The sequence below is a fragment of the Sus scrofa genome, chromosome 8 (genome assembly GCF_054392235.1).
Source record: "Sus scrofa isolate SSC_HxYL_T2T_F1_AM1 chromosome 8, Sscrofa_HxYL_maternal_Yorkshire_Landrace_v2.0, whole genome shotgun sequence".
Lineage (NCBI taxonomy): Eukaryota > Metazoa > Chordata > Mammalia > Artiodactyla > Suidae > Sus > Sus scrofa.
This window is the reverse complement of record NC_139390.1, coordinates 76,322-101,141: the sequence shown is the minus strand read 5'-3', so window position 1 is coordinate 101,141 and position 24,820 is coordinate 76,322. Positions and strand designations below refer to the sequence as shown.

Below are 24,820 nucleotides of genomic sequence, written 5' to 3'. Positions count from 1 at the left end.
GTGGCTTTGCCAGCACTGCCTGCCTCCAAGGCCCAAGTACTCAGGTCATTGCTTAACATGAATCCAGGGGGAGACACGGAATCCCTCAAGCTTATAGAATTTTAATGGTTTCACTTATGAACGCAATCAACAAAGGACCTATGGAGGTGACTACCAAACAAACAGCATTCTGCCTCCATGGGGTGGGTTAGATGGGCACATGGGAGTGCTTAGGGGGCAGGGAGGTAAGAGCAGGCATCCCCTCGGTACCATAGGGCTTTTATCATTTCTTTTTAAAGCTATAATAAAGAAGACTGTGGTGAATCAACATCTGCCTTTTGTTTTCTAAACCTGGAATCTGTAAATGTGAATCTATTTGGAAATAAAGTCTTTGCAGATGTAACCAATTTAAGATGAGGCCACACTGGACTAGGCTGTGGGCATCTATGAGAGAAACCACAGAGGAGAAGGCCATTTGTGGGTGGAGACAGAATGGACTGATGTGTCTGCACACTAAGAGACGTCAAGGGCTGCCAGCCACTTCCAGGAGCTAGAGAAAGACCAGGGACAGACTCCCCAGAGGGGACCAGCCCTCAGCTGGACTTCTGGCCTCCAGAGCTGAGAAATAATAAACTGCATAAGCATCCACTTTGTGTATTTGGTTAGGGATCCCTGGGTGACTAACACAGGCGGTGGGGCAGGTTTGGCCATGGGCTATAGTTTGCCTGGTCTAAGGCAGCCATAGCCTCATTCTGTGGCCAGAGGCCTGGAATCAGTTTGGAGCTGCGTGAACAGTTTCCCAACAGCTGCCACTGGTGCAGAGGGAGCCCCTGGGCCACGCTGGCTAATCGTGGTTCTTTCCTTCTGGACATGCATGGTCGTTGCCCAGTTGTGGCTGTCCTGGGGGAGGCAAGCCTGAGGGCAGGGCCAATACCAGAGGAGGGAAGAACCGAAAACCTGAGCGGAAGGGGCTGGAAGGCAACCTCCTTGGCAGGTGTTGATTCAGCCCTTTGAGCAGCTTTTCTGAACCTGCAGGGGAAATTTATTTGTTATTGCAAGAGCCAGGGCTCCCTAGAGAAACAGACCAACAGGTTCTGAGGCTCAAGGTTGGGGAGTTCTGAGCATTGATCTCGCCCCCTACTCACCAAGGGAAGAGGGTGAGGAGGCAGACTGAACGCACAGAAAACAAGCTAAAAGGGTGGTCCTCCTTCAGAGGGGATGTGTGATTACTGCGGAGACTGGAAGGCTCGGGGTGATGATCCCCAGGGCCAAGAGGAACATTTCAACGCCCTGTGACCGAACATTCTGGCTCAAAGTTTCAGTTGGCTCAGAAGTAACGGTGGCTGCACGTAAGGTGGCAAGCAAGGAGCTGGGAGAAAATGCTAGCGCTGGCTGGGGTCGTAAAAGCATGGCTAACAGTCTGGTAAAAGGATTAAGCTCCACCCCCTTCATCCCTACAGTTGACCTCACACAACTGACCTGTGGCTTTGGCTACTGGAATGTGCGAGGAAGCAAGAAAGTCACTTCTGAACAGCCATGGGTGGCCCCACTGCCCTTTATCCCTCTTCTATGATCACACCACATCCCAGTGGGGCTACCTGGGGTCCTAGAATGAAGACATGACACAGCTTCCTGCAACCATGAAATATGAGCGAGGAATGCTTTGTTGTAAAGCCGCACTCAAGGGGAGGCTGTTCACTACCCCAGCATAAGACAAGTTCACTTTTTTCTTCACTGAAGATTGGAGTTGGGTTAGTCCTCTCCCCAGGTCATGAGACATCACCACCATTGGTCCAAGTGCCTCTTGAATTTGATTTTATTCTCTACCCTGTTCACCCGCCCACCACCACCTGCTCTCCCAGCTCCCGTCTTTGAGTCTGAGTACTCCCAGTATCTTCCATCAGGTACCACCTCAAAAAGTTTTGGAGGTGCATAAAGAAAAAGTGAATTTTCTTTCATGAATTCAAGTTCAAATGAAGGGATTCAGTTCACTCATTGTTACTGTAAGCCGCAAAGCAATGCTTAAAGGGAAATTTACAGCATTAAATGATTATACAAGAGAAGAAAGGTCTCAAATCAGAACTAGAAAAAGAAGAGCAAATGAAAGCCAAAATAAGCAGGAGAAAAGGGAAATAATAAAAGAGCAGAAATCAAAGAAATAGAAAGCCAAAATAAAGAAAATAATGCAACCAGAAAAATAGGTTTTGGAAATGATCAGAAAATTGATAAGCCTCTAGCCAAACTGATCAAGAAAAAACACACAAATTATCAAATGAAAGAGGGAATTTTATTACAGATCCTTGATATAAAAGCAGCTCTGGTGGAACTTCCATATGCCCTGGGGGCAGCCAAAACAAGGAAAAATATAGAATAAAACATTTAAAAATATTTTATTCTTTAAGCTTCCTTGATTTATATTTTACATACAATAAAAATCACAACTTCGGAGTTCCCATTGTGGCTCAGCGGGTTACAAACCTGACCAGTATCCAAGAGGATTCAGGTTCGATCCCTGGCCTTGCTCAGTGGGTTAAGGATCCTGCATTACCATAAACTGTGGTGTAGGTCATAAATAAGGCCCAGAACCAAGTTGCTGTGGCTGTGGCTGTGGTGTAGGCCAGCAGCTACAGCTCCAATTCGACCCCTAGCCTGGGAACTTCCAGCTTTCAATAAAAACTCCACAGCAGTTTATTGGGAAAGGTGAGTATTTTCAGCAAATAGTGCTGGAACAATTCGACACCACAGGCAAACATAAACACCTTGGTCATTACCTCATACCATACACAGAATCTATCCAAAGTGGATCGCAGATGCATGTGTAAGAGCCAAAACTATAAAACTTCTGAACGACAGAGAAGAAAATATTTGTGACCTTGCAAACCAAACGGCAAAAATTTCCTACATAAAACACAAAAACCATACAAGAAAAAAGTAGTAAACTGGACTCCATCAAAATTGAAATTTTTTGATCTTTAAATGATGCTCAGAGTTTTTCCATGCTAGCCAGGGTCAGGGTCAGGGTCAGGGTCAGGGTCAGGGTCAGGGTCAGGGTTAGTGTTACGGTTAGGGTTAGGGTTAGGGTTAGGGACAGGAGTTCGTACAGGGTTGTTCTGGATTCCCTTCGTAATTTAAAAGGAAACCGTCGCAGTGTCCAGAGCCCTTGATGTTCTGCAAATGAAGGAGGAGGAGGGTCTCAATCTCCTTCTCAATCTCCTTTGCAGCAGGAACCCACTTAGGTGGCACCAACATTGACTTCCAAATGCAGCAGTCCGTCTCCATGAGGAAAAGCGATGGCTTCTACTTCACAAACCTGGAGAGGAGCTTCTAGAGAAGTATCTGGAGAGGCTTCTGCTGGTTTTTGTACCATTTTTGCTTTTGAAAATCCAGATGATTTCTTTTTTTTTAATTTTTAATTTTATTTATTTATTTATTTTTGTCTTTTGTCTTTTTAGGGCCATACCCACGGCATATGGTGGTTCCCAGGCTAGGGGTCTAATTGGAGCTGTAGCCCTGGGCCTATGTCAGAGCCACAGCAATGCCAGATCCGAGCCATGTCTGCAACCCACACCACAGCTCACGGCAACACTGGACTCTAAACCCGCTGAGCGAGGCCAGGGATCAAACCCACAACCTCCTGGTTCCTAGTTGGATTCGTTTCTGCTGTGTCATGAAGGGAACTCCCCAGATGATTTCTGTCACGACTCCAGGAATACTGGCCCATGAACTGGGCTGAAATTTGCTGCTGCCACTGAAGCCACTCCTACTGCTGCCGCTTCACTCCTGGAACCTTCACGAACCAGATCCAGGCAGTCTTCTGGGAGCTAAGACCTCGGCTGGCTACTGATCCCAGCTGACCACCAGCCTCTCACAGGGGCGTCTCAGTTCACCTGCCTACCGGGGCTCTGGGTGACAAGACTCACCTCTGCACTGTGTGGACATTGCCATCCGGGCAGTGACAGGGGAGCTAACTCGTTTGTCTGATGTGGTGGATGCTCGCCCGGGAGGTTCTGCGCATGCCTGCGTGGCACCATCTCCCGTGCATGCCCATGGGGGGTCATGCCTGACCTCTGCTTCTAGAGAGATCCTGAAGAGACTGGAGAAGAGGAGCAGGAGCAGCTGAGAAGTCAGTGACCAAGGAGGCACTTCAGGGTGAATGGACCGCTGAAGCGCCAGCTCACTGCGACTCACCTGAGGTGGCAGACTGGTCTGCAGGCATGCAGGTGGCCCCTGTGCCCATCTGGTGGTTCCCTCCTGAAGCCTGGAGTGTTCAGCCTGCCACTGCAGACTGGGCTGCAGCTCCCACTGCTCGGGCCACTGGACAGGGAGGAACAGCACCGAGTGGTCTTAAGCTGTTCTTCCACAAACTTTCCAAGTGGAAATAGGGTGACAGAAAAAAAAAAAAACAGTTTCTAAAAGTTGAAAAAAAAAAAGATAAAGATAAAAAGATGAAAAGGCAAGTTGAAGACTGGGAGAATATATTTGCAAAATATTTATCTGATAAAGAACTTATATCTAGGAGTTCCCATCATGGCGCAGTGGTTAACGAATCCGACTAGGAACCATGAGGTTGGAGGTTCGATCCCTGGCCTTGCTCAGTGGGTTAAGGATCTGGCGTTGCCGTGAGCTGTGCTGTAGGTTGCACACGGGGCTCTGATCCCGTGTTGCTGTGGCTCTGGCGTAGGCCGGTGGCTGCAGCTCCAATTCGACCCCTAGCCTGGGAACCTCCATATGCGGCCGTAGAGACGGCAAAAAGACAAAAAAAAAAAAAAAAAAGAACTTATGTCTAGAATATATAAAGCACTAAAGCACTCTTACAACTCAATTACACAAAGGCAACTCAATTTTTACAAATTGGCAAAAGATTTAGAAACATATTTTACCAAATAAGATATATGAAAGGTCAATAACTTACTATGACTAGAACGTGTTATGAACTTTTACAAACAGATACTTCACCAAGGGAGATATAATAAAGACTCAACATCATTAGTCACCAGAGTAACGGAAGTTAAAATCACAGTGAGATCTCACTGCAAACCCACCCAAGAGGTCAACATTATTAAGAAACTCGCTGACGACACCAAGGTTTGGTGAGGGATGGAGCACCAGGAGCTTTTGCACGTGGCCGAGGGGAGTGTAGAATGGTACGTTGTAAAGTTAAATATAAACTTGACAGAATCTAGCAATTCCACTCCTAAATATACACCCAAGAGAAAGTAAAACACATGTTCACGGAAGACTTGTACACCAATGTTATTTGGCAAATTTATTCATAACCCCAAACGGACAAACTAATGTCCATCATTTTGTGAATGGATAAGCAAATTTTGGTGGAATTCCACTCAGCAATAAACACAAATCACTGTTAAGTGAAAGAAGCCAGACATGAAAGCCCACATACTTGATGATTCGAGGTAAGTGAAATTTTATACTAAAGCTAATGCAACAGAAAGCAGATGAACAGTGCTGTGGGGCTGGGGTGGAGGAGAGTAGACTGAGAGGGAATTTTGGGAAGGTCTGGGCTCCTCCTGAATCGTTACTGTGGTGGTGGCCTACACCAGTGTGTACAGTTGTCCAAACTCACTGAGCCGAACACTTAAAATGAGAGATTGTTATGGCACATAAACTGCATCTCAATAAAAAAGGGCACCAAAGCCGAACCATGTATATTATTCATGATCCAACAAAATGCAGGCCCAGGTGCATCAGTGCACATGCATAAGAAAGTTCACAACAGCTTTATTCACAATATCCCCAAACTAGAAACAGCTAAGTACTCATCATCAGTAAAATGGATAAATTGTGGCACATTCACACAATGTCTTCATACCAGCAATGAAACTGGATGAACTACAGACACAACAAGAGCAGGCATCAAATTGGATGAACGAAACCAGACATGCAAAAATCATGCTCTATGATTCCATTGACAGAAGTTCAAAAAACAGGCAAAGTCAAATGCAATGTTTGGGGGGGATGCTTCGATGGTAAAAGTACAAATAAACACAGGAAGTGATTTTCAATGAAGTCAGCAGAACCTCCGGGGAAGGGCAGGTGTGCGGCATCCTTAGGTCTAGTGGTCTGTTTCTTGATTCAGTGGCAAGGACACAGATGCTCATTTATAAGTCATTAGACTGTCATATGTCAATCTGATGGATTTTTCTGCAGATCATTATATTTCACAAAAGCTTATAAAATAATAATGGAAGTGCCTTCTGTGTCCCCCAAAACTCACTAGCTCTGGTTCTGTGAGACTGAGTTCCTTAGATTAACCACCACCCATGCAGAGCTGGCAGAGAGATGCACATACTCCATCTATAAGTGAAGATCAATATTGATTGTCCCTGGAAAAAAGGGGCTTAGAATTAAAACAAAAGAAAAATTTGAGCATTCAGCCAGTTAAAAAGAAAATGGATAAAAAAGTAAAAATACTGGAAAGTTAAAAGAAAAACAAATTAGAAAAAATAATTAGCATCAGCCAAATTAATTGTAAGACAACACTGTAGGAGACTGGATTTTAAATGTCAATAAATATGTAGATATTAAAATGTGATTTAAAGGCAATGGGAAAATATTCTTCACTTGATACGTGATTACTACTGTAATGAGAAAAAACTGCATGTCATCTCTGGTGTCTGGTTCCCTGTGTTTAGAATGTGGCAGTGATGTGTTCCACACGGGGTCGCTGGGAATTTGCTTGGCACTTGGTTGGCTCTGTGATTTTTTTTTTCCCCTTCCCGCGGCGTTTGAACCCAAGCCACGGTAGTGACCTGAGCTGCTGCAATGACAACTGCTGGATCTCTTTAAAATTTATTTATTTATTTATTTTGAGGCTGCACTAATGGCATACGGAAGTGCTCAGGCTAGGGTCAAATTGGAGCTACAGCCGCCGGCCCACGCCACAGTCACGCGGGATCTGAGCCGTGTCTGTGACCTACACCACAGCTCACGGCAACGCCTGATCCTTAACTCACTGAGCGAGGCCAGGGATCCAACCCGATCCTCATGGATACTAGTTGGATTTGTTTCTGCTGCACCACAGTGGGAACTCCTGACAACTGCTGGATCTTTAACCCCCCCTTACCACAAGGGAACTCCCAGCTCTGTGATTTTTAAAATTACTCCTTCCCACCTGCCCCTCCCCACCTAGAAGGTCATTTCTCACAAGGGTGATGCTTCTTTCCAGAGTGAACTCTCTGGTCATTCTGTGGATCACAGCTGCGCCTAATCCCCTCTGGCAGGAGGAAAGCTGCTGGGTGGCTGGGGGTGAAGGAACTTCCCAAGAGAGCCTGGCAGGGGTTGAAGGAAATGATTTTGTCGAACAGCAATTAAATCAGCTTTCAAAACGTGCGTTGCTTGTTTCAATTTACACCCCTGGTCACAGGTGTCAGAAAGCAGCTCAGAGGTGCTCATGGTGAGAGTGGGCAGCTCCAAGGTCCCTGGGAGCTTTGGATGGCAGGGACCCAAGCTTGCTGCTGCTCCCTCCTGCACGCACACACTCAGGAAGGCAGCTGATCACCTGCTGAGTGCCAGGCAGTGAGTGTGGGGGCGGGGCAAACCTCAGCTGTCCCAAGAGCACTGCCATGGGGGCAGGACCCCTCCACCTGCACCTGAGCTGGCCTCCGTCTCCCCAACCAGTCTTCGTGCAGCAGTGCTTCTAAAACACACCACAGCATCCTCTGGCCCTTCTTGGGTCTCCTCACCCTCAAGATGAAGTCCAAACCTGCCCAGCTGGAGACCCTTCACGTCAGGATGCCCACGGCTCACTCTGTCTGCAGAGCTCCACACCCTCTCCTGGGCCCCTCCTGGAGTGCCTTTCCTCACCACTGCGGGGGTGCAGGGGGAGGGTTCTTTCCTGTTTGCTGGCCTGGCCTATGTCACCTGGCTCTGCTCTCCTTGCGAGCAAAACTGGACTGACATTTGATCCTGTCATGGGATGGAGCACCCCCGGGGTTGGCTGTCCCCTCATTCATTCATCTGCTCACATGCATTCTATGTGGTCAGGGCAGGGCTGGGTCCCATGTCCTATTGGACATGGGGACCGCCTGCACTGAGCCCCCAATCTAGTAGGGAAGACGGATGTTTAGACCACTGTGAGATCCTGCCAGTTACAGAGGACCCTCTGCCAGGGGCTGGGGGAGCAGGGAGGCAGGGGGGTGCAGGGAGGAGAAGGTGCAAGAAATGGGGGCAGGAGGTGAGGGTGCAGGGAAATGGGGTGCAGAGATGCAGAGGTGCAGGGAAGTGGGGGCAAGAGAGACTGGGGTACAGGCAGGTGGGGGTGCAGAGAGGTGCAGGGTGCAGAGAGATGGTGGTGCAGTGAGGTGGGGGGCATGGAGGTCAGGGTGCAGGGAGGTGGGGGTGCAGGGATATGGGGTGCGGAGAGGTGGAGGTGCAGATGGGCGCAGGTGGGGGGGCAGGGAGGTGAGGGTGGAGAGAGGTGGGGGCAGGGAGGTAGGGAAGGAGAGAGGTGGGGGCAGGGAGGTGGGGGGTGCAGAGAGATTGGGGTGCATGGAGGTGAGGTGCAGGGAGGTGGGTACAGAGTCTGGGTTTGAGTCCTATCTCCACAGGCCACCTGATTTTTGGTGGAAAGCTTCTGTGAGGACAACAGGGCCACGTGCCTTGGGGTTTGTTGCAAGGACTGAACTAGGAAGCCCAATGCAACACTGATTCCATTGTCGGGAAGACAGCAGGCACCCAAGAGAAGTTAGGTCAAACTGAGTGAGGTGAAGCTAAAGTCTAAGAAAGGAGAAGGCAGAAGCTGGAGGAGGATGTGGCAAGGGCAATATACAACAGAAAAAGGGAACAGCACCTGCCAAGGCCCTGACATTGGAAGAGGCGCGGTTCATTTAAAGTGGTCAGAGGGACTGAAGTGTCTAGTGAAGGGTTGGGGGTGGTGGGCTCTGGAGGACGGAAGAGGACAGATCCCAGAGAAACACTGAACCTCTGACCTGCCTACTACAGATCCTTTGATTTGAGAAGCTTCTGCACTGCCCGGCCCTCAGCCTGCCCAGGCCCTCCCGGGCCTCCAGGCAGGCGAAGGACCAGCCAACACGAGCTCACTTCCTGCCCCAAAGCCTCATCAATCTGGCTGCAGCGGCACAGCATAGGGAATGGAGAAGTTGCTCCATCCTGGGCGGAGGTGGCTGCAAACCTCATCTCCCTGGAAACCGAAATAATCATTGGAAGTCGGCTCATGGCAACTAGGCTCTTGGCGTGGGAGCCACAATTATTATACAAGCTGATTTACACACTGTCCTTTTAAAACCTATACACCATAAATGTGAAGGAAGGCTTGCTAGTCCTACTTTCCTGGCAAGTCATCATGCATGAGGAGCAGGACTGAACGAGGAGGGTTAGCTGATGTTCTAAAATCTGCACTCCCTGCTAAAAATATAGCGAAACCTGCTCCTTCTCCCCGCAGCTACTGCTGTTCAAGTCAATCCCACGCAGGTGTCCAGAGAACCGCATGAAGGGCCTTCACATACATTCACTGGGCAGATGGTTTCCGCGCAACGTGGGCGAGGGGCCCCTGCGTGCGGGCGCCTGGCCAATGCGGGTGAGGCTTTCTCCAGACGCAGGGGGCCTCTGGTAGCTTGTGCCCCCGGGGACCGCCGGACACTGTGCAGCAAAGAGCATGAACTCTGGGGATGTGCCCATAGCCCAAACTTGCCCAGCGGGAGGCTGGAGCGGGGGGGGGGGGTGCGTTCTCAAAGCGCCCCTGTGCCTCCCCCGACCCTTCCTTCCCCTGCGCGTTCCCTCGCTGCTGCCACGCCTGCCTCCCCTGGATCCACCGCAAAGTTATTTAACGCTGCAATTAGCCGGCAGGGTGAGTCATCGGCTCCCCGGGCCTCGCTGCAGCAGCGGCAGCGAAGGTGTGGAAAGAACCCAGGGCGCAGGCCCAGCCGCTCGGCCGGCGGGACCTCAGAGGGCCTTCCATAGACGCCCCTTGCAGGTCTTGTTTCAGGAAGAGAATGGGAGCCTGCAGAGGTCCATCTCCACGCCCGACCCATCCCCACACCTTCCTCTCACCCACCGAGAGCTCCTCTTAGTCTACCTCGGTCGGAAGGAGGCGATTTACCCTCCACAGCGCCGCAACCCCCTACCCTGCGTTGCTCTCAGGGACGTGAATAGCCTTCTGACGAATTAACACGCACCCACGTCTGGGGGAAATTCCTGCATGGCCCCTGAGAAGGCTTCGATTAAAGCTCAACGAGACTCATCCAAGGTTCCGCCTGGGGCTTCACCTCCAGCTCCTCAGCACCTCCACCACCTCCGGCTCCATCCCTGCCCACCCCCTCCCCCGCTCTCAAGCCCGCACTACCCGGGCTGCGCCGGAGGGTCTCAGCACCTGAGCTCCTCCTCCAAACCCTCCTTCCGACTCCACAGCCAGACTCCCGCCCTCATCCCCGGAGCAGCCCGCCTCATCCCTCCCCCGGGCTCCTCGCTTCCCTTCTCCCCCTCCCCCACCGCACTCAACCCTCCTCTTCCTTCCTCCCCATCCCCCAGACTCGCCCCTTCCCCAGTCTGCAACTCGGGATCTCGCTTACATTCCCTCAGCACCGGGGCTCCCCTCTTCCTTCCATTCCTGACCCTCAAGCTAACTTCCTGAGGCTTTCTGACCCCTGGCAGGCCGGTGGGCGTGGAGTAAGACCCCAGCTCTGTGGCCGGGGGACCGCAAAAGCTGGGGCACGAGAGGTGGGAGGTGCTGGGGGTGGGGCCTGGGGGCGTCAGGGGAGAGAGCCCAGGGTTGCGGGGTGGCATTCCCGGAGCGGCCAGGGGCTAAGAGGGGAAGGCAGAGCGATGTGGTGAGCGGGACCTCAACCCGCGGCAGAGGGGTGTCCTAGGGGCTGCGGGGGTTGGGGGGCGGGGGAGGGCGGTGCCTGGGCCTAGCGCGCCGGGCCGCGGGCGGGGTGGGGGGAGCTGAGCGTCCTGGGAGGGGCGCCGCGGGCTGGGGAGGGGGCGCGCGCGCCCTGCGGTCCTCCGCGCCGCATCGGTTCCCTGCGCGGAGCCGCAGCGGCGGCGGGAGGCGGAGGATGCGGGCTCCGGCGGCGGCGGCGGCGGCGGCGGCGGCGCGGGCCCGGGAGGACGCGGGAGGATGAGGAGGAGGCCGGCGGTCCGGCCGCGCGGCGCCGGGAGGAGGCGCAGGCGGCGGGGGCGGCGGCGGGCGGCGGCGGGCGCGCGGGGTGCGGGCCGGCTCGGGCGCGGAGGATGAAGTGGAGCGTCCGCGGGGCCTGCGCCGCGCTCTCCTCCTGCCTCCTGCTCGCCTGCGCGCTCAGTGCCGCCGCCGTCGGCCTCAAGTGCTTCTCGCTGGGTTCGGAGCTGCGCGGGGAGCCGTTCCGGCTGGGGGCGGCCGCCGGCGCCTTCTATTCGGGGCTGCTGCTGGCCGCGGGCCTCTCGCTGCTCGGCGCCGCCCTGCTCTGCTGCGGGCCCCGGGACGCGCCCCTCGCGGGGCCTGGGCCGGGCCCGGGGCTCGGGGTCTCCACGGCCCCAGCAGGGGCTCCAGAGGCCGCGCCGGGCGAGCCGGGGAGCGCGGGTGGGCCCTCAGGGCCGGTGAATAGCCAGAACCTGCTCCTGCTCGGCGTTCTCGTCTTCATGCTCGGGGTCCTCAGCGCCTTCGCGGGCGCCGTGATCGACGGCGACACGGTGTCCCTAGTGGAACGCAAGTACTCCCACTACTGCCTGCCCCCGCGCGCGCCGGCCGCAGCCCCCGGCCCGGCCCCGGGCACCGCGGCCGCCGCCCCCGGCCCGGCCCCGGGCGCTCCGCGCGGCCGCAGCACCCTGGACAGCGCCACGTCCGCCAAGTGCCGCCAGCTGAAGGACTACCAGCGTGGCCTGGTGCTTTCCACCGTCTTCAACTCGCTCGAGTGCCTCCTGGGCCTGCTCAGCCTCCTGCTGGTCAAGAACTACAAGTCGTCGCAGGCCCGGCGCGGCCGGCGCGGCCGGCGGAGGGGAGGCCGGGCCCTGGGGCGGCCCCGCGGCGGCCCGGGGTTCCGTGTGCAGCCTCCAGCCTCCCGGGCGCGGAGGAGCCGCCGGGGCCGGCGGGGGCGGCGGCTGCAGCCGCGGCCGAGCGAGGCGTCCATCCTGTCCCCAGAGGAGTCAGACTTCGCGGCCCCGGGGGACTGCGCGGGCTTCGCGGCGCACCACGCGGTCTCCTACATCAACGTGGGCGTCTTCCACGCGTTCGACGAGGCGGGCGTGGAGGTGTGCTGCGGGGGGCACCCGTCTGTGGAGCTGCCGGGGTACGCGCCCTCCGACCCCGACCTCAACGCCTCTTACCCCTACTGCTGCCGGCCGCCCTGCGAGGCGGCGCGCCCCTGGGAGCCGAGCCGGGCCTGCTGAGCCCCCGGGCCGATCCGGACGGACCGCGCCCACCTCCTGCCCGGCCAGCGCAGCGAGGGAGGTCGGGGGCTGGCGGGGTGCAAAGCCAGGCTTCTCCCGCTTGCATCTTAAGGGCGGGTCTGGCCCAGCGCCTCCCGAGGCCGCCCGCCCAGAGACTGGTCCTCCGGTATTACCATTTCTGTGTCTGGGAGGTTTCTCTTCTTTCCTGTGTCTGTTCGTTTCCGGATTCCATTTTAAAGTTTACAATAAATGTTTTGGGGTTGGCTCGACCCCCACCGCACTTCTCTTTGGCAAGTCCGTTCCCTGGGCGCCCTCCGAGGTCCAGCGGAGGGCTCACCCAGCGAGAGTGATTTCGCGGCGGGAAGAAGTTCGCCGAGAGGACAGACAGACCACGCAGCTGGTACGTTAGGAATGCAAGAAGTGAAGGAGCACCCAACAGCAACACTTTGTACACGGATGTGCCTGCTTTTGTTGATACTTTCTTACTGTAAAGCTCTCCATAAACAGTGAAAATGTTTGGTAAACTTATTGCAATTTAAAATTGGTGAGTTCCTTTATTAAATTAATTACTATTGGAGATATTCATCACATTGGGGTTAGAGGCTGTGTACACACCCATCAGTGTGGGGGGAAATGGTTGAGTTTGGTCAGACAGATGCTGAGGTTGAACAGTTGTATTCTGCTAGCTGGTTCACTAAATCCAGCCTCTTTCTGAGGCTAATTTTCTGTGTGTATACCAGGTCCCATACATTCTTTTTCTGGAAATTGGCGATGGGGATTTTACTGCAAAGCTGAGCTTATTTTGGTTAATACATATGAACAAGCCAATCCTATTTTGGAAAATCAGTCATAGTTTTTTCTGGTAAAGATTATTTTCCTGTTGATTAATTCACTAATCTGGTAATTTTGAACATTATGACATTTCATTTGAAATATACCCCTTAAATAGCCTTAATTGATGTGAAGGTCATGCTTTTAAATCACAAGGATATGCATGTGTGTGCATGTTCACACACACAATGGGATGTGTTCCAAATGATGGTGAAGCTTGCTGGGAGCCAGGCAGGCTCTGAATCTTGGGAAAAGGTGATCCAGCTCCCGTGTGCTGGAATTGTGGCACCAGGCAGGTATGCTGCTAATTCTGGAGTGCTCTAAGCAGAGCCCCACATGAAAAAAGCTAAAGCAATAATATGTAATCTCTTTAGAGTGTATAAAGGTCCACTTTTAATTGTGAAAAAATAGCTAGATTTAGTGTTGGAAATGTAGCTTCCAGATGCAGGCTCTTGGGAAGACCTCTCCCCAGCTCCCAAGTGCCCTGCCCAAAGCCGAGTTCCACTGTACCCAGTGACCAAGGCCCCCACCCAGCTGGGCCTGACTGGGCTGCAGCAGAGGCTGCTGGAGAGATGAGGTCCCCTTTCCACGCAGAGAAGTGGAGACCTGTCACATTCGGTGGAGGGGGCAAAGCCATCATACTGCTGCTTGGACTGTTACTTTGAAATGCAGAGATACTGATCAAAGAGGCCACGGGCAATGTCTTCTCTTCATGTTGATGCCACCTGAAGAGAAAGAATCACGCATGGTCAATCTGCTTGGTTCTTATCCACAGACCTCTTCAGATACTGGTCTTTATTCGGGCTCTGGATTCAGCCAGCCTGAGGTATGGCCCAGCTAGTCCCCCTTCTGGTCCTTACAGCCTGGCCCCTCCTGCCCTCAAACCACCAGCCCACTGGCCATCAAGTAGAAAATGGAAGTGGCAGCAAAAGTGACTTTTAAAATACTTTCCCCTACTGACCTAGATCAAATCAATAAGGCATTGCCTCATTTCCTGCTTCCTGAGCAGGGCTTACCCCCACTCCTGGAGCAGATATTTTGGGGCAGCTGTGAGGCTGAATTCCAGAGTGCCCCAGAGGAGGCAGCCAGGCCAGTGTGTGCCCAGCAGATGGGCACACGGTGGGCTCCTGCTGAAGTCTGCTGGGTGGGGACCGCCAGGACGGAGCAAGCAGCAGCGCAGATAGAAGACACCAGACCTTTTGTATCCTTGTTTTCTGAGGCCCCATCCTACAGGATTTGTACAGCTTAACATGTTAGATGCCTTATGAGTTTCTAAAAAAAAATTTTTTTTGGCCTCCCTGCTGCACATGGAGTTCTGGGGACAGGGATCCTTAACCCACTGGGCCTGGCCGGGGATTGAACCTACGTCCCAGTGCTCCCAAGATGCCGCCAATCCTGTTGTGCCACAGCAGGAACAACGAGTCTTTCAAATTTGCAAGCAAAACCAGTGACCTCTCATGTTTCAGACTTCCCTTGGGTTAGAACAGAAGGCAGAACAGGGTGAGGCAGCAGGGAGCTTCTAGGGTGCACAGACAGCCACTTCTCCCCATCAAACATATATTTGACCAAGAAGCTAGGTGGGATTTTCTTTTGCTTCTTTTTAGAGCTGCATCTGCCGCATAGGAGAGGGGTTGAATCGGAGCTGGAGCTGCAGCTGCTGGCCTACACCACAGCTCGTGGCAATGATGGATCCTTAACCCACCAACTGAGGCCAGAGATTGAACCCACAACCTCATAGATACCAGTAGGGTTCCTTTCCGCTGAACCACAATGGGAACTCCTTAGATGGGTTTTTTAAAGATGTGTTTCTACTTCCATGAATATTGTGAAGTCCACTTTATAGAGGCTGATATAATGATGTGGGATACCAGGGTTTTATTTTTTGAAGTTTCCTAGAGAAAATATAATCTCAAATACCCTTACACTCAAGTTGTTCCAAAGACCAGTCCTCAGGGAAAGGAGTGGAGAAGCAGGAAGCTGGGAACCTCCTCTTAGTTGGGATGAACTTCCTCTTGGTGGTGCCAGTCCTGGAAGGGTGTCCAGTGCGAGCACGTGTTGTTCAAGCTTATCCTACTTTTTGACAGTTTAAGTTATTTAGAATTGATTCTTTATGTTCTTTGGGAAATAATGCCAATCCTTGGAGCTTTCTTATCCTACTTATCAGAATAACAATAAACTCTTGGCCTGGGGGAGGCCAGACCAAGAGTTACTGTCATGATGAAACATCAAAATTAAACCAAGCACATTTTAGCGCTTTTATCTGGCTTAATGCTGATTTTGTAAGATATTATTTTAAACATAAAGATTGTTTACCTATAAGGGAATAATTTAGTTAACACAACACATGGCACAGTCACCAAACAAACCGTGTTCTCTTAAGATCGATGAACAAGTGCTCCCAGGGTCTCCTTGCTCTGACCTTGGCATTAGAGGTCTCAACCACAGAACGGAACTTTTGACTGTCATTCAATTAAACAATCATTTAATTTAAAAAATCAGTCAGCTGGTGTTTGTGGTGAAGATCAAACTGCTAGTGATCAATGTTTTTACTCTTGCCTGGTACTGCCCTGCAGCTGAGAACCTCGAACGTGCACACACGCACACAGATGCACACACGTATGTGTGGCACACGCACATAGGAAGGCAAAAAAACCGCAAATGCACAAGTGCACATGTGTGAACACATGCACGGGTGAGCACACATGCATACATTTACACTCCCTCACATTCATGTTTGCAAGCACATGTACAGTGCACGTGTGCACGCGCACACACACACACACACAAACACAACCTCCTGGCATCCAGGACCCCAGAAGCATCCTGTGGGGGCGGAATGGCCTGGCTGCGGACTGGGGCGTCCCTTGCTGTGCACGTTGTGGAACTCAGTTGTGGGGAGCGGTCCTCGGAGGGTACCTTCTGGGTGCTGAGCAGCATACAGGCCCCCACACTGTCACATCCAGGTGGGGCAGGCTGATGGGACGGCTCCCCCACCCAGATGCCAGCACAGCACTGCAAGCCACACTGGGGTGAGTGGTGGGGGCCAGGCTGAATGCCTGGTCTGTGGCTTGGTGGGTGCCACCTTCTGGGTGACTTCCAGGCCTAGCTCCCCCTCTGGGCAGTGGCTGCACACATGCCCTCAGGATTATTACTGCCTCAAAGCACTGTTTTCTAAATAAGTATAAACACTTTATTATACCTGTATACCTATTTTTATGTGAGGCCTAATGTCATTTGGTTTATTTTCTCAATGATCCAATATTTTTGCTTGATTTGCTAATTTTCAGCACAGTAACTGACAGTAAAAAAAAAACCACACCGAAATGGAAAAAGGAAATTTAACTTTGGAAAATATTGCTCATACATCATTGTGTCCCCAGTTTGAATTCCAAGGACTTCCCATGGTGGCAGGAGAAAGCCTGATGGGTCCTGTCACAGTTTATAACAGTCTTCTTAAGATGTCCATGTTTAGAGGGGAGTCTACCACACATGTGATTCTCACCTCAAGAAGCCCCCATTTATCTACCATTGATCCTTAACAGAGTGTCATAGAAATCCCGTCACTTTAGGATCAATAAAATCTGTGTTAAAGCACAGTACATTCCATAAAACAGTCATTTCTCCCCTGTGCCAGTGTGGTTCTTGTCCTGGTGCAGCAGACTCTGTGGCCATGGCCAGCTGGGCTACCCTGAGGGGGAAGAGGCCAAGCAGACAGGTAGGTAATGGAGGCGGCTCTGGCTCTGCCCTGGCTCTGCTGCCGGCACCGGGAGGGGTGCCTGGTGGCGTCTGCCTTTCTCTCCAACACCTAGGCCCTGGCCACGGTGTACCTGCTGTGGTCCTGCACTGGTCCTACACCACCTGCCTGGGCCCTTTCTTCAGCTCCACTCCCGCTACAACTTTCTTCTGAAACGTGTGTCAAACGGTGCTGTCTTAGGAACTTTCAGGAACTGCCTTTTCTGAAGAAAAGGAAAACCCCATGGATCTGGCCCAGGCTGACTCTTCAGCCTTCTCTGTGAGCCACAGGGGACTCCTGTCTGGTGGGGCCCCAGGAATAAACAGGCCTGATGCCCGAGGCAGGTGTACCTCCTGGGTACATGGCTGAGGGTTTGCAGTGGGAGAGCAAACCAGCCGGTGGTGAGGAGTCAGGGAGGAGAGAAACGGTCCCCAGGATGTGGGCCCGGACGTTTTATGAGCTTCGTTTCCTGGGGCCACGGTCACAAAGCATCGTGTGGCTTAAAACTGCCTGGAGGCCAGGGGTCTGAGTTCAAGGTGTCAGCAGGGTTGGTTCCTTCCAGAGGTTCCAAGGGACAATCCATCCAGTGCCTTTCTCCAGGCTTCTGGGGTTGCCCACAATCCTGTATGTTCGTGTCACCCCTGTCTTGCCTTCAGTGCCCTTCTCCACTGTGTGTGCCCTTCTCTGCCCCTTATAAGGACGCCCATTGGCTTTGTGTCCCACTGTAGTTCGGGGTGATCTGCAAAGACCCTATTTCCAAATAAGGCCATGTTCTGGGTAAACAAGAATGGGGGGCGGAATATTGAACAATATGAACTTGGGATGGATCTCAGTTGAGGCTCCTTGCTTGCTCTTTCCTTCCTGTGGTGCCCCTTCCCTGACAACGGCACACAGGCACGAAGCCAATGGGGCCCTTGTCATCTGGCAGAGGAATTCTCTAAAAAAAGATGAAACATTCAAATCAACTGCCCAAGGGGAAAAAAACTTCCTGAAAATAAGTTTCACTCAGCATATTTGCAAACATTTTCAGATAAGAGCCCCTGTCCAGTCTGGCATGCGTCACCAGACTGTTGGGGCTGTTTGGGGGCAGTGGTGGCCTCGGTGCCAGTGGCTCCCAGTCCCTCTGGGAGATTCAGCTCACGTGCAGGCGAAGGTCAGGAACTGTGGGCTGCGGCCCCAGCTGCTCTGGAGAGCCTTCCCCTCCTCCTTCCCCTCCGGGGGCAGCAGGGCCTGAGGGGGCCTCAGTCTTGCCCATTTTGGGGCTTTCTCTCTCCTGCTCTCCCCCTGCCCGCCCCCCGCAGCCTTGGTTCACGCAGTCCCCACAGCACCCTCGTCCTGGGTCCTGGCCCCGCCGGGACCTCGCCTTTGCCACACCCTCCCTCAAGTCCACCCTCGGGACGTGGGGACATGTGCTCTGCTGGCCCCCCTCCAGTGGGCCTGCCTGTGGGAGTCCCTTCTGCCTCGAGTGTAACTTAGGTTATTTTTCCTGAAACGTAGGTTTTCGGTTCTCCTAGGTCGAAGCTTCTGTGGAGCTGCCCACAGCTGTGAGCTCTGCGCCCCTCACCTCGGGCCACCACCCCCTTGAGGCTGAGGAAATTCCAGGAGCTGCCAGAGGCCATGCCCTCGCCTGCCTGTCCCTCAAGTCTTTATGGAGCCTGCAGCCAGCCCCTGGGGCCCACAACCCACACCGTCTCCGTCAGCGCAGGTGTCACCTGATCAGTGGCCAATTTGTCTTGAGGGCTTCTTATGGACCAGGCCCAAGTGCCAGGCGCTTTCAGGTCACTGCCTCTTTTAATCCTGGAAAGAGTCCCTTTACAGGTGGTAAAACCGAAGCTTAGGGAAACATGCTGTGTGCTGGGATGGAGCTGGCATGAGAGCAGGGTTCTGAGCCGTCTTTCCTGGTGCCCAGGCCTCTTGCCTTTTTCCAGCCACAAGCGGGGCCAAGGTTCTGTTCCCAAGTGGCATTGTGGGAGTTTCGTGAGTCTGGCTGTGGGATGGGCTGTATAACAATCTTCAGCTCCCTCCAGACTCTGTGGTTTCAGCCAGCTGCCTGCTTACTGTCCCCTCCAGTACCTGTCAGGCCTAAACTCAGCCTTTCACCAAAACTTGGCATCTTCTTCGCCTAGGCTGAGGGACTCCATCCCTATAGCCATCACCAAGCCCCTCCGCTCGGCCTCTAACTCATCTCAGTTTTCATTCAAGAGCTGCTCCCTGAGCCAGTTGCCAGGAATTCCCAAGGGTGTCTCACAGCCCACGTCTGTCACCTGCCCTGATTTGAGTGCACGTGCTCACTCTTGGGAGACTGGCGGGTAAAGAGATTTTCACATTCTTTTTTTTTCATACTACGTGCAGAAATTTGGTTGTATTTTTACATGTAAGGCACATCTCAGTTTGGACCAGCCACATTGCAAAGACTCAGTGGCTGCCTGTGGCATGTGGCTGATCATTCTAGGCGAGGACAGCCCCTTCCCCACAGGCTTTCTGTATTTTGATCAGGAAGAGTGCTAAAGATAATGTACTGCAGGTAACGCAGGTATCCACCATTGAGATTCAGTTCGCACTGCCGTCAAAAACAAAACACAAAGAGGAGTTCCCGTCGTGGCTCTGTGGTTAATGAATCCGACTGGGAACCGTGAGGTTGCGGGTTTAATCCCTGGCCTTGCTCAGTGGCTAAGGATCCGGCATTGCCGTGAGCTGTGGTGTAGATTGCAGACGAGGCTCGGATCCCACGTTGCTGTGGCTCTGGCATAGGCTGGCGGCTACAGCTCCGATTCGATCCCTAGCCTGGGAACCTCCGTATGCCTTGGGAGCGGCCCTAGAAAAGGCAAAAAGACAAAAAACAAACAAACAAACAAACAAACAAACAAGCAAAACCCACGAGGAGTTCCTGCTGTTGCACAGTGGGTTAGTGACCCAGCGTTGCTGCAGCTGTGGGGTAGGTCACAGCTGCAGCTCAGATTTGATCCTGGCCCAGGAACTTCCATATACTGTGGGTGTAGCCAACAAACAAACAAACAAAAAACAAAAAACTTTAACATTTTAAAATGTCGTTCCCCATATTCAGTCTACATTCCTTTTTATTTTTATTTTATTTTATTTTTTAAGGGCTGCACCTGTGGCATAAGGAAGTTCCCAGGCTAGGGATCAAATCAGAGCTGTAGCTGCCAGCCTAAACTACAGCAACACCAGCTCTGAGCCTCGTCTGCAACCTACACCACAGCTCATGGCAACGCCGGATCCTTAACCCACTGAGTTGAACCACATCCTCATGGATATTCATCAAGTTCATAACACGCTGAGCCACAAGGGGAACACTTCTCTTTTATTTTTAAAAGTGTAAAGTGACACAGGGGTAGCCAGAGCATCCCCCTCTCCCTCTGGGTCACCACTTACCTCTAGCTGGCTGTGGGTCACTCCCTAGGATGGTTTTGCTTCTACCACAAAAGTATGTGTCTGTGCATATTACATGGTATTTTTTTACATTAATTTTTTGATTAGAGTATAGTTGGTTTGCAATGTTGTGCCAGTTTCTTTTTCACAGCAAAGTGACCCAGTCATATATATATATATATATACACACACATTCTCTTTCTTATATTATCTTCCATCATGGTCTATCCCAAGGCACCAGATATAGCTCCCTGTGCTGTACAGTAGGACCTCATTGCTCATCCGTTCTAAATGTAATAGTTTTCATCTACTAACCCCAAGCTCCCAGTCCATCCCACTTCTTCCCATCTCTCCCTTGGCAACCATAAGTCTATTCTCTACGTATGTGAATCTGTTTCTGTTTTTTTTTTTTTTTTTCTTTTCATAGTCACGCCTGTAGCATGTTCCTGGACTAGAGGTCAAATTGGAGCTGCAATTGCAGGCCTAAACTATAGTCATGTCGACACCAGATCTGAGCTGCATCTTTGACCTACACTGCAGCTTGTGGCAAGGCTGGGTCCTTAACCCGCTGAGCAAGGCCAGGGATTGAACCCGCATCCTCATGGATACTGTGTCAAGTTCTTAACCTGGTGAGCCACAGTGGGAAGTCCTGTGAGTATGTTTCTGTTTTATAGAAAGGTTCATCTGTGCCATATTTTAGATCCCACATATAAGTGATACCACATGGTATTTGTCTTTCTCTTTCTGACTTATCTCACTTAGTATCATAATCTTTAGTTGCATCCATGTTGCTGCAAATGACCTCGTTGCATTCTTTGTTATAACTGAATAGTATTCCACTGTATATCATGTTACACAGTATTGTTTTGCATGTTTTAAAACTTCACATAATGGTGTCGTACTGAGAAAGGTTCCTGGACTTCATTGCAATGGCTCTGTCCGGAGGCCTTTCCATGCCAAGCAATTCTCCATGTCAGCCGTTCTGACACTGTCCACCACTTGGTCCTGACACTGTCCACTGCTTGGCCCCCACACTGCTCCCTGCTCAGTCCTGACACTGTCCACCCGGAGATAGAATCAGATCCCACTTTCCATTTCAGACACCAAACATGTCGTTACCTGGGCCTCTGACCGACTGGCTGTAAATCAGAGAGTCCCACAACCCCTTCCTCTGAGTTATCCCAGTAATTTTGAAGAACGTCTCACAGAACTCAGGAAAACCTGTTTACTCACTAGTTTAGCGATGTATCGTTAAAAGGTATTAAAGGATATAAACCAATAACCAGATGAAGAGATGCATGGGGCAAAGTCATGGAAAAAGGAGCTTTGCTCTTCATGGAGCTGGGGGCCCAGGAGAGGGGCACACGCACCCTTCCCCTTCCTCATCTCCTGGCATGCAAACTCTCCAAGAAGGCCCAAAAAGCACTCCTTTTTTTTTTTTTCTTTTGGCCACACCCACGGCATAAGAAATTTCCTGGGCTAGCCTCTCCAGTCAGGTTCTTAACCCACTGCACCACACAGGGAACTCCCTTTTGGGGGGTGTTAATGGAGACTTGATTACATAGACATGATTGACTAAGTCATTGGCCAGTGGTGATCGACTCAACCGCAGCCCCTCCCCTCCTCAGAAATCAAGGGGCAGCACTGAAAGTTCCAGCCCTCTCTTGACTTGCTGGTTCTCCTGATAATCTGTCCACACTCTCGGGTGGGATCTACAGCCATTTCACTTCTATGGTTCTGAAACACTTTTCAGAAATTGAATACAAGAGACCAAATATTGTAACAAAAGATATTCCCATTGCTCTTATCGATATGGAAATTTCAAGGTTTTGGGAACTGGGAGCCAGGAACTGTGGATGAGGAGCAAATACATCGGAAACATATTTTGGTCCTCTATACATTTCGTAAACAGTGATATCGCCTGTGCTGTGTTAATCTCAATGTCCTGACTCTGAGATTTGCTTATGGTGCTTCCTGACTCTGGTTCTCGTGTTAACTGCTATGTTGTGTTCACGGTGCAGCTAACCCTCAGTTCACTCGGCATTTCCCCACTGGGTCCATTCTAGGTGACTTCCTTTCTCACTGTTACAATCTGTGCTGAAAAAAAACCCCTTACCTGTCTTGTTCCCAGGTGAGACTTTCTCTAGGCCCCACATGCAGACGAGATCATGAGGCCTGTGAATTTCAGCTCTGCCAGAAGCTGCAGGAAGAAGCCCCTGTGTGCGTGGCTCCCCTCTGGGCTATCTCCTGCACCTCCCTCAGAGACCCTTGCTTTTTCCTCTTGTTGGTTGCTATGAAATGATATCTCACTGTTTTCACTTGCATTTCCACAGTTATTAGTGAGGTATTGATTGTTCAGTAACTCCTGCGTTCTTATTCTTCAGCCGTAAAAAAATTGCTTGCTGGACGTCCCATTGTGGCTCAGCAAGTTAAGAACCTGTGGACTAATATCCATGAAGATTCAGGTTCGATCCCTGGAGTTGCACAGTGGGTTAAGGATCTGGCATTACCACAAGCTGCTTGTAGATCACAGAGGCAGCTTGGAGCTAGCATTGCTGTGGCTGTGGCACAATGCAGCAGGTGTGGCCATAAAAAAGAAAAAAAAAAAAAGTTTGTCTTTTCAGTTATTGATTTCTAGGAGTGACACACACCCTGAGTACTGCTCCTCTGGTGTTTGCAAATATCCCAGAGTGGAGCTGTCTTTTCATTTGTTTGAGGTGTCATTTGTCAAAAAGTAAATCACATTTATTAATCTCTCTTTTATGGCTTGTAACAAATAAAGAAAATGCAGATTAAGTCATCAGCCACTGCAGTGCTGACTGACAGTGCACCCGGAGAGGAGCTCAGGGAGAAAACAAGAAGGGCACTCTGTGCTTTGGAAAAGCAGTCTTCTGAGATCGATCGATCGAAGCACATCTCAGGAAGAACTTGAATGAAGCCAGCCTCTTGCACCCTCCCCTACATAGAAAAGCACTAAAATATTTAGCTTGAAATGGCTGTTCTCTGTGAATTGCAATGCTGAGTTAGAGGTGTCTGCCTGACTGCATGTACGCCTAGGCCGAAGGTCGTAGATAAACTAGGCGTCTCCCCACCCTTTCAGAGCAGCTCTCAGCTGTCTCCTGGGCTACAGTCTGCAGAAAGGTCCCAAATAAAACTTAGGCCCCCAATGCATATGGTGTGCATTTTTCTTTGCCTCTTGTCTTTCTGTGTCTCGCTTAAGAAATTCTCCCTATCCCAACATTTTAGAGATATTTTCCCCCTTTTATGAAAGTTTTCCAGTTTTGCTTTTATATTTAGGTTGTTGGGGCCCAAGGTGGGCAGCCTCGATGCCATGTGGATTATTTTGAAATCAAGTTACTTAAGACCTGGCCCACATGAGAGGGACAGTTTGACCTGCCTCTCCGTCTCCCTGAAAGCAGGAAATAAGGCTCCTATGTGGGGATTTAGAGAAGGCTGTATGAACAAACCTTGTTATTTTTTTACTTCCTTAATACTCAAACACAAATTTTGCTTAAATTCCTTACTAATTAAGCACCCAAACCTAAATTTCTTTGTTTTGTCAATTACTCTCAAATTTATTGTTTCTTTGTCTAAGAACTATAAAAACCGCCTGCTTTGGCCATTTCTTAGGTCCTATTTCTTTTCTTTTCTCTTTGTCTTTTTAGGTCCGCACCCTCGGCATACGGAAGTTGCCAGGCTAGGGGTGGAGTTGGAGCTACAGCTGTTGGCCTACGCCACAGCTCATGGCAATGCCAGATCCTTAACCCACTGATCGAGGCCAGGGATTGAACCCGCATCCTCATGGATGGTAGTTGGGTTTGTTACTGCTGAGCAATGACGGGAACTCCTTAGGTCTTGTTTATTTGAGACCTCTGTGCTTTCTCTGAGTTAAATTTGTTTCTTTGTCTTCTGTTAATCTGTTTTATATTCATCTTATTACAGGTCTAGTCAGAAGAACTCAAGAGGGTAAAGGGGCGGATTTCCTCTTCTCTGACATCTCCACACAAAGTTACGTAGAGGTGGGATGAAGGGCCTCCTCTTCCCGTTTCTGGCTTAAGTCATGAAGTACGGGGTTTGCCTGAGGTTTCTTCTATTTTTAATTTGCTAGGAGTTTCCTTTTGGGGGGACAGGTAATTTTTTTTTTCTGTTTTTTTTTTTTCCAATATAAATGGGCCCTGAATTCTATCAATTTTTTTTATTGATTATCACAATCATTTGTTTTATTAACCAAAAGAAAAAAAAATGCCCACAGAGACTTGCAAATAAGAGAACAGTTTATTTGGGGTCGTAAGGACTGCAAATTGGGAGACAGATTCAGGTTAAACTGAAAGAGTGTCCCAGGGTAGAGAAAGAGTCAGAGGCCTATAAACCAAAAGCCATCAGGCTGTGCTCTAACACAAGAAAGGCAATATTCCTCCCTGAGGGATGGCTCTCATGAGTTGTTTTTGATGAAGTGTTCAATGAGTATCTCGAGTTTCTGGCAGATGCCTTCACTAGGACATTATGTAGTCAAAAGCTCAGATTCCATCATGCTTCCTTGAAGCTCTC

At 51.0% G+C, this 24,820-nt stretch overlaps 1 protein-coding gene across 1 annotated transcript; it reads left to right on the top strand.

Moving 5' to 3' along the window:
- The first annotated feature begins 10,937 nt into the window (after positions 1 to 10,937).
- TMEM271 (transmembrane protein 271) lies at positions 10,938 to 13,273 on the top strand. The gene has a single exon (XM_084973785.1). The coding sequence runs from the start codon at positions 11,188 to 11,190 to the stop codon at positions 12,316 to 12,318; it is 1,131 nt and encodes a 376-aa protein (XP_084829911.1). The 5' UTR covers positions 10,938 to 11,187; the 3' UTR covers positions 12,319 to 13,273.
- The last annotated feature ends 11,547 nt before the right edge of the window (positions 13,274 to 24,820 follow it).

What these genes read in the sequence shown, in the direction of transcription:
- TMEM271 (XM_084973785.1), top strand. Translation starts at nt 11,188, where the DNA reads ATGAAGTGGAGCGTCCGCGGGGCCTGCGCCGCGCTCTCCTCCTGCCTC.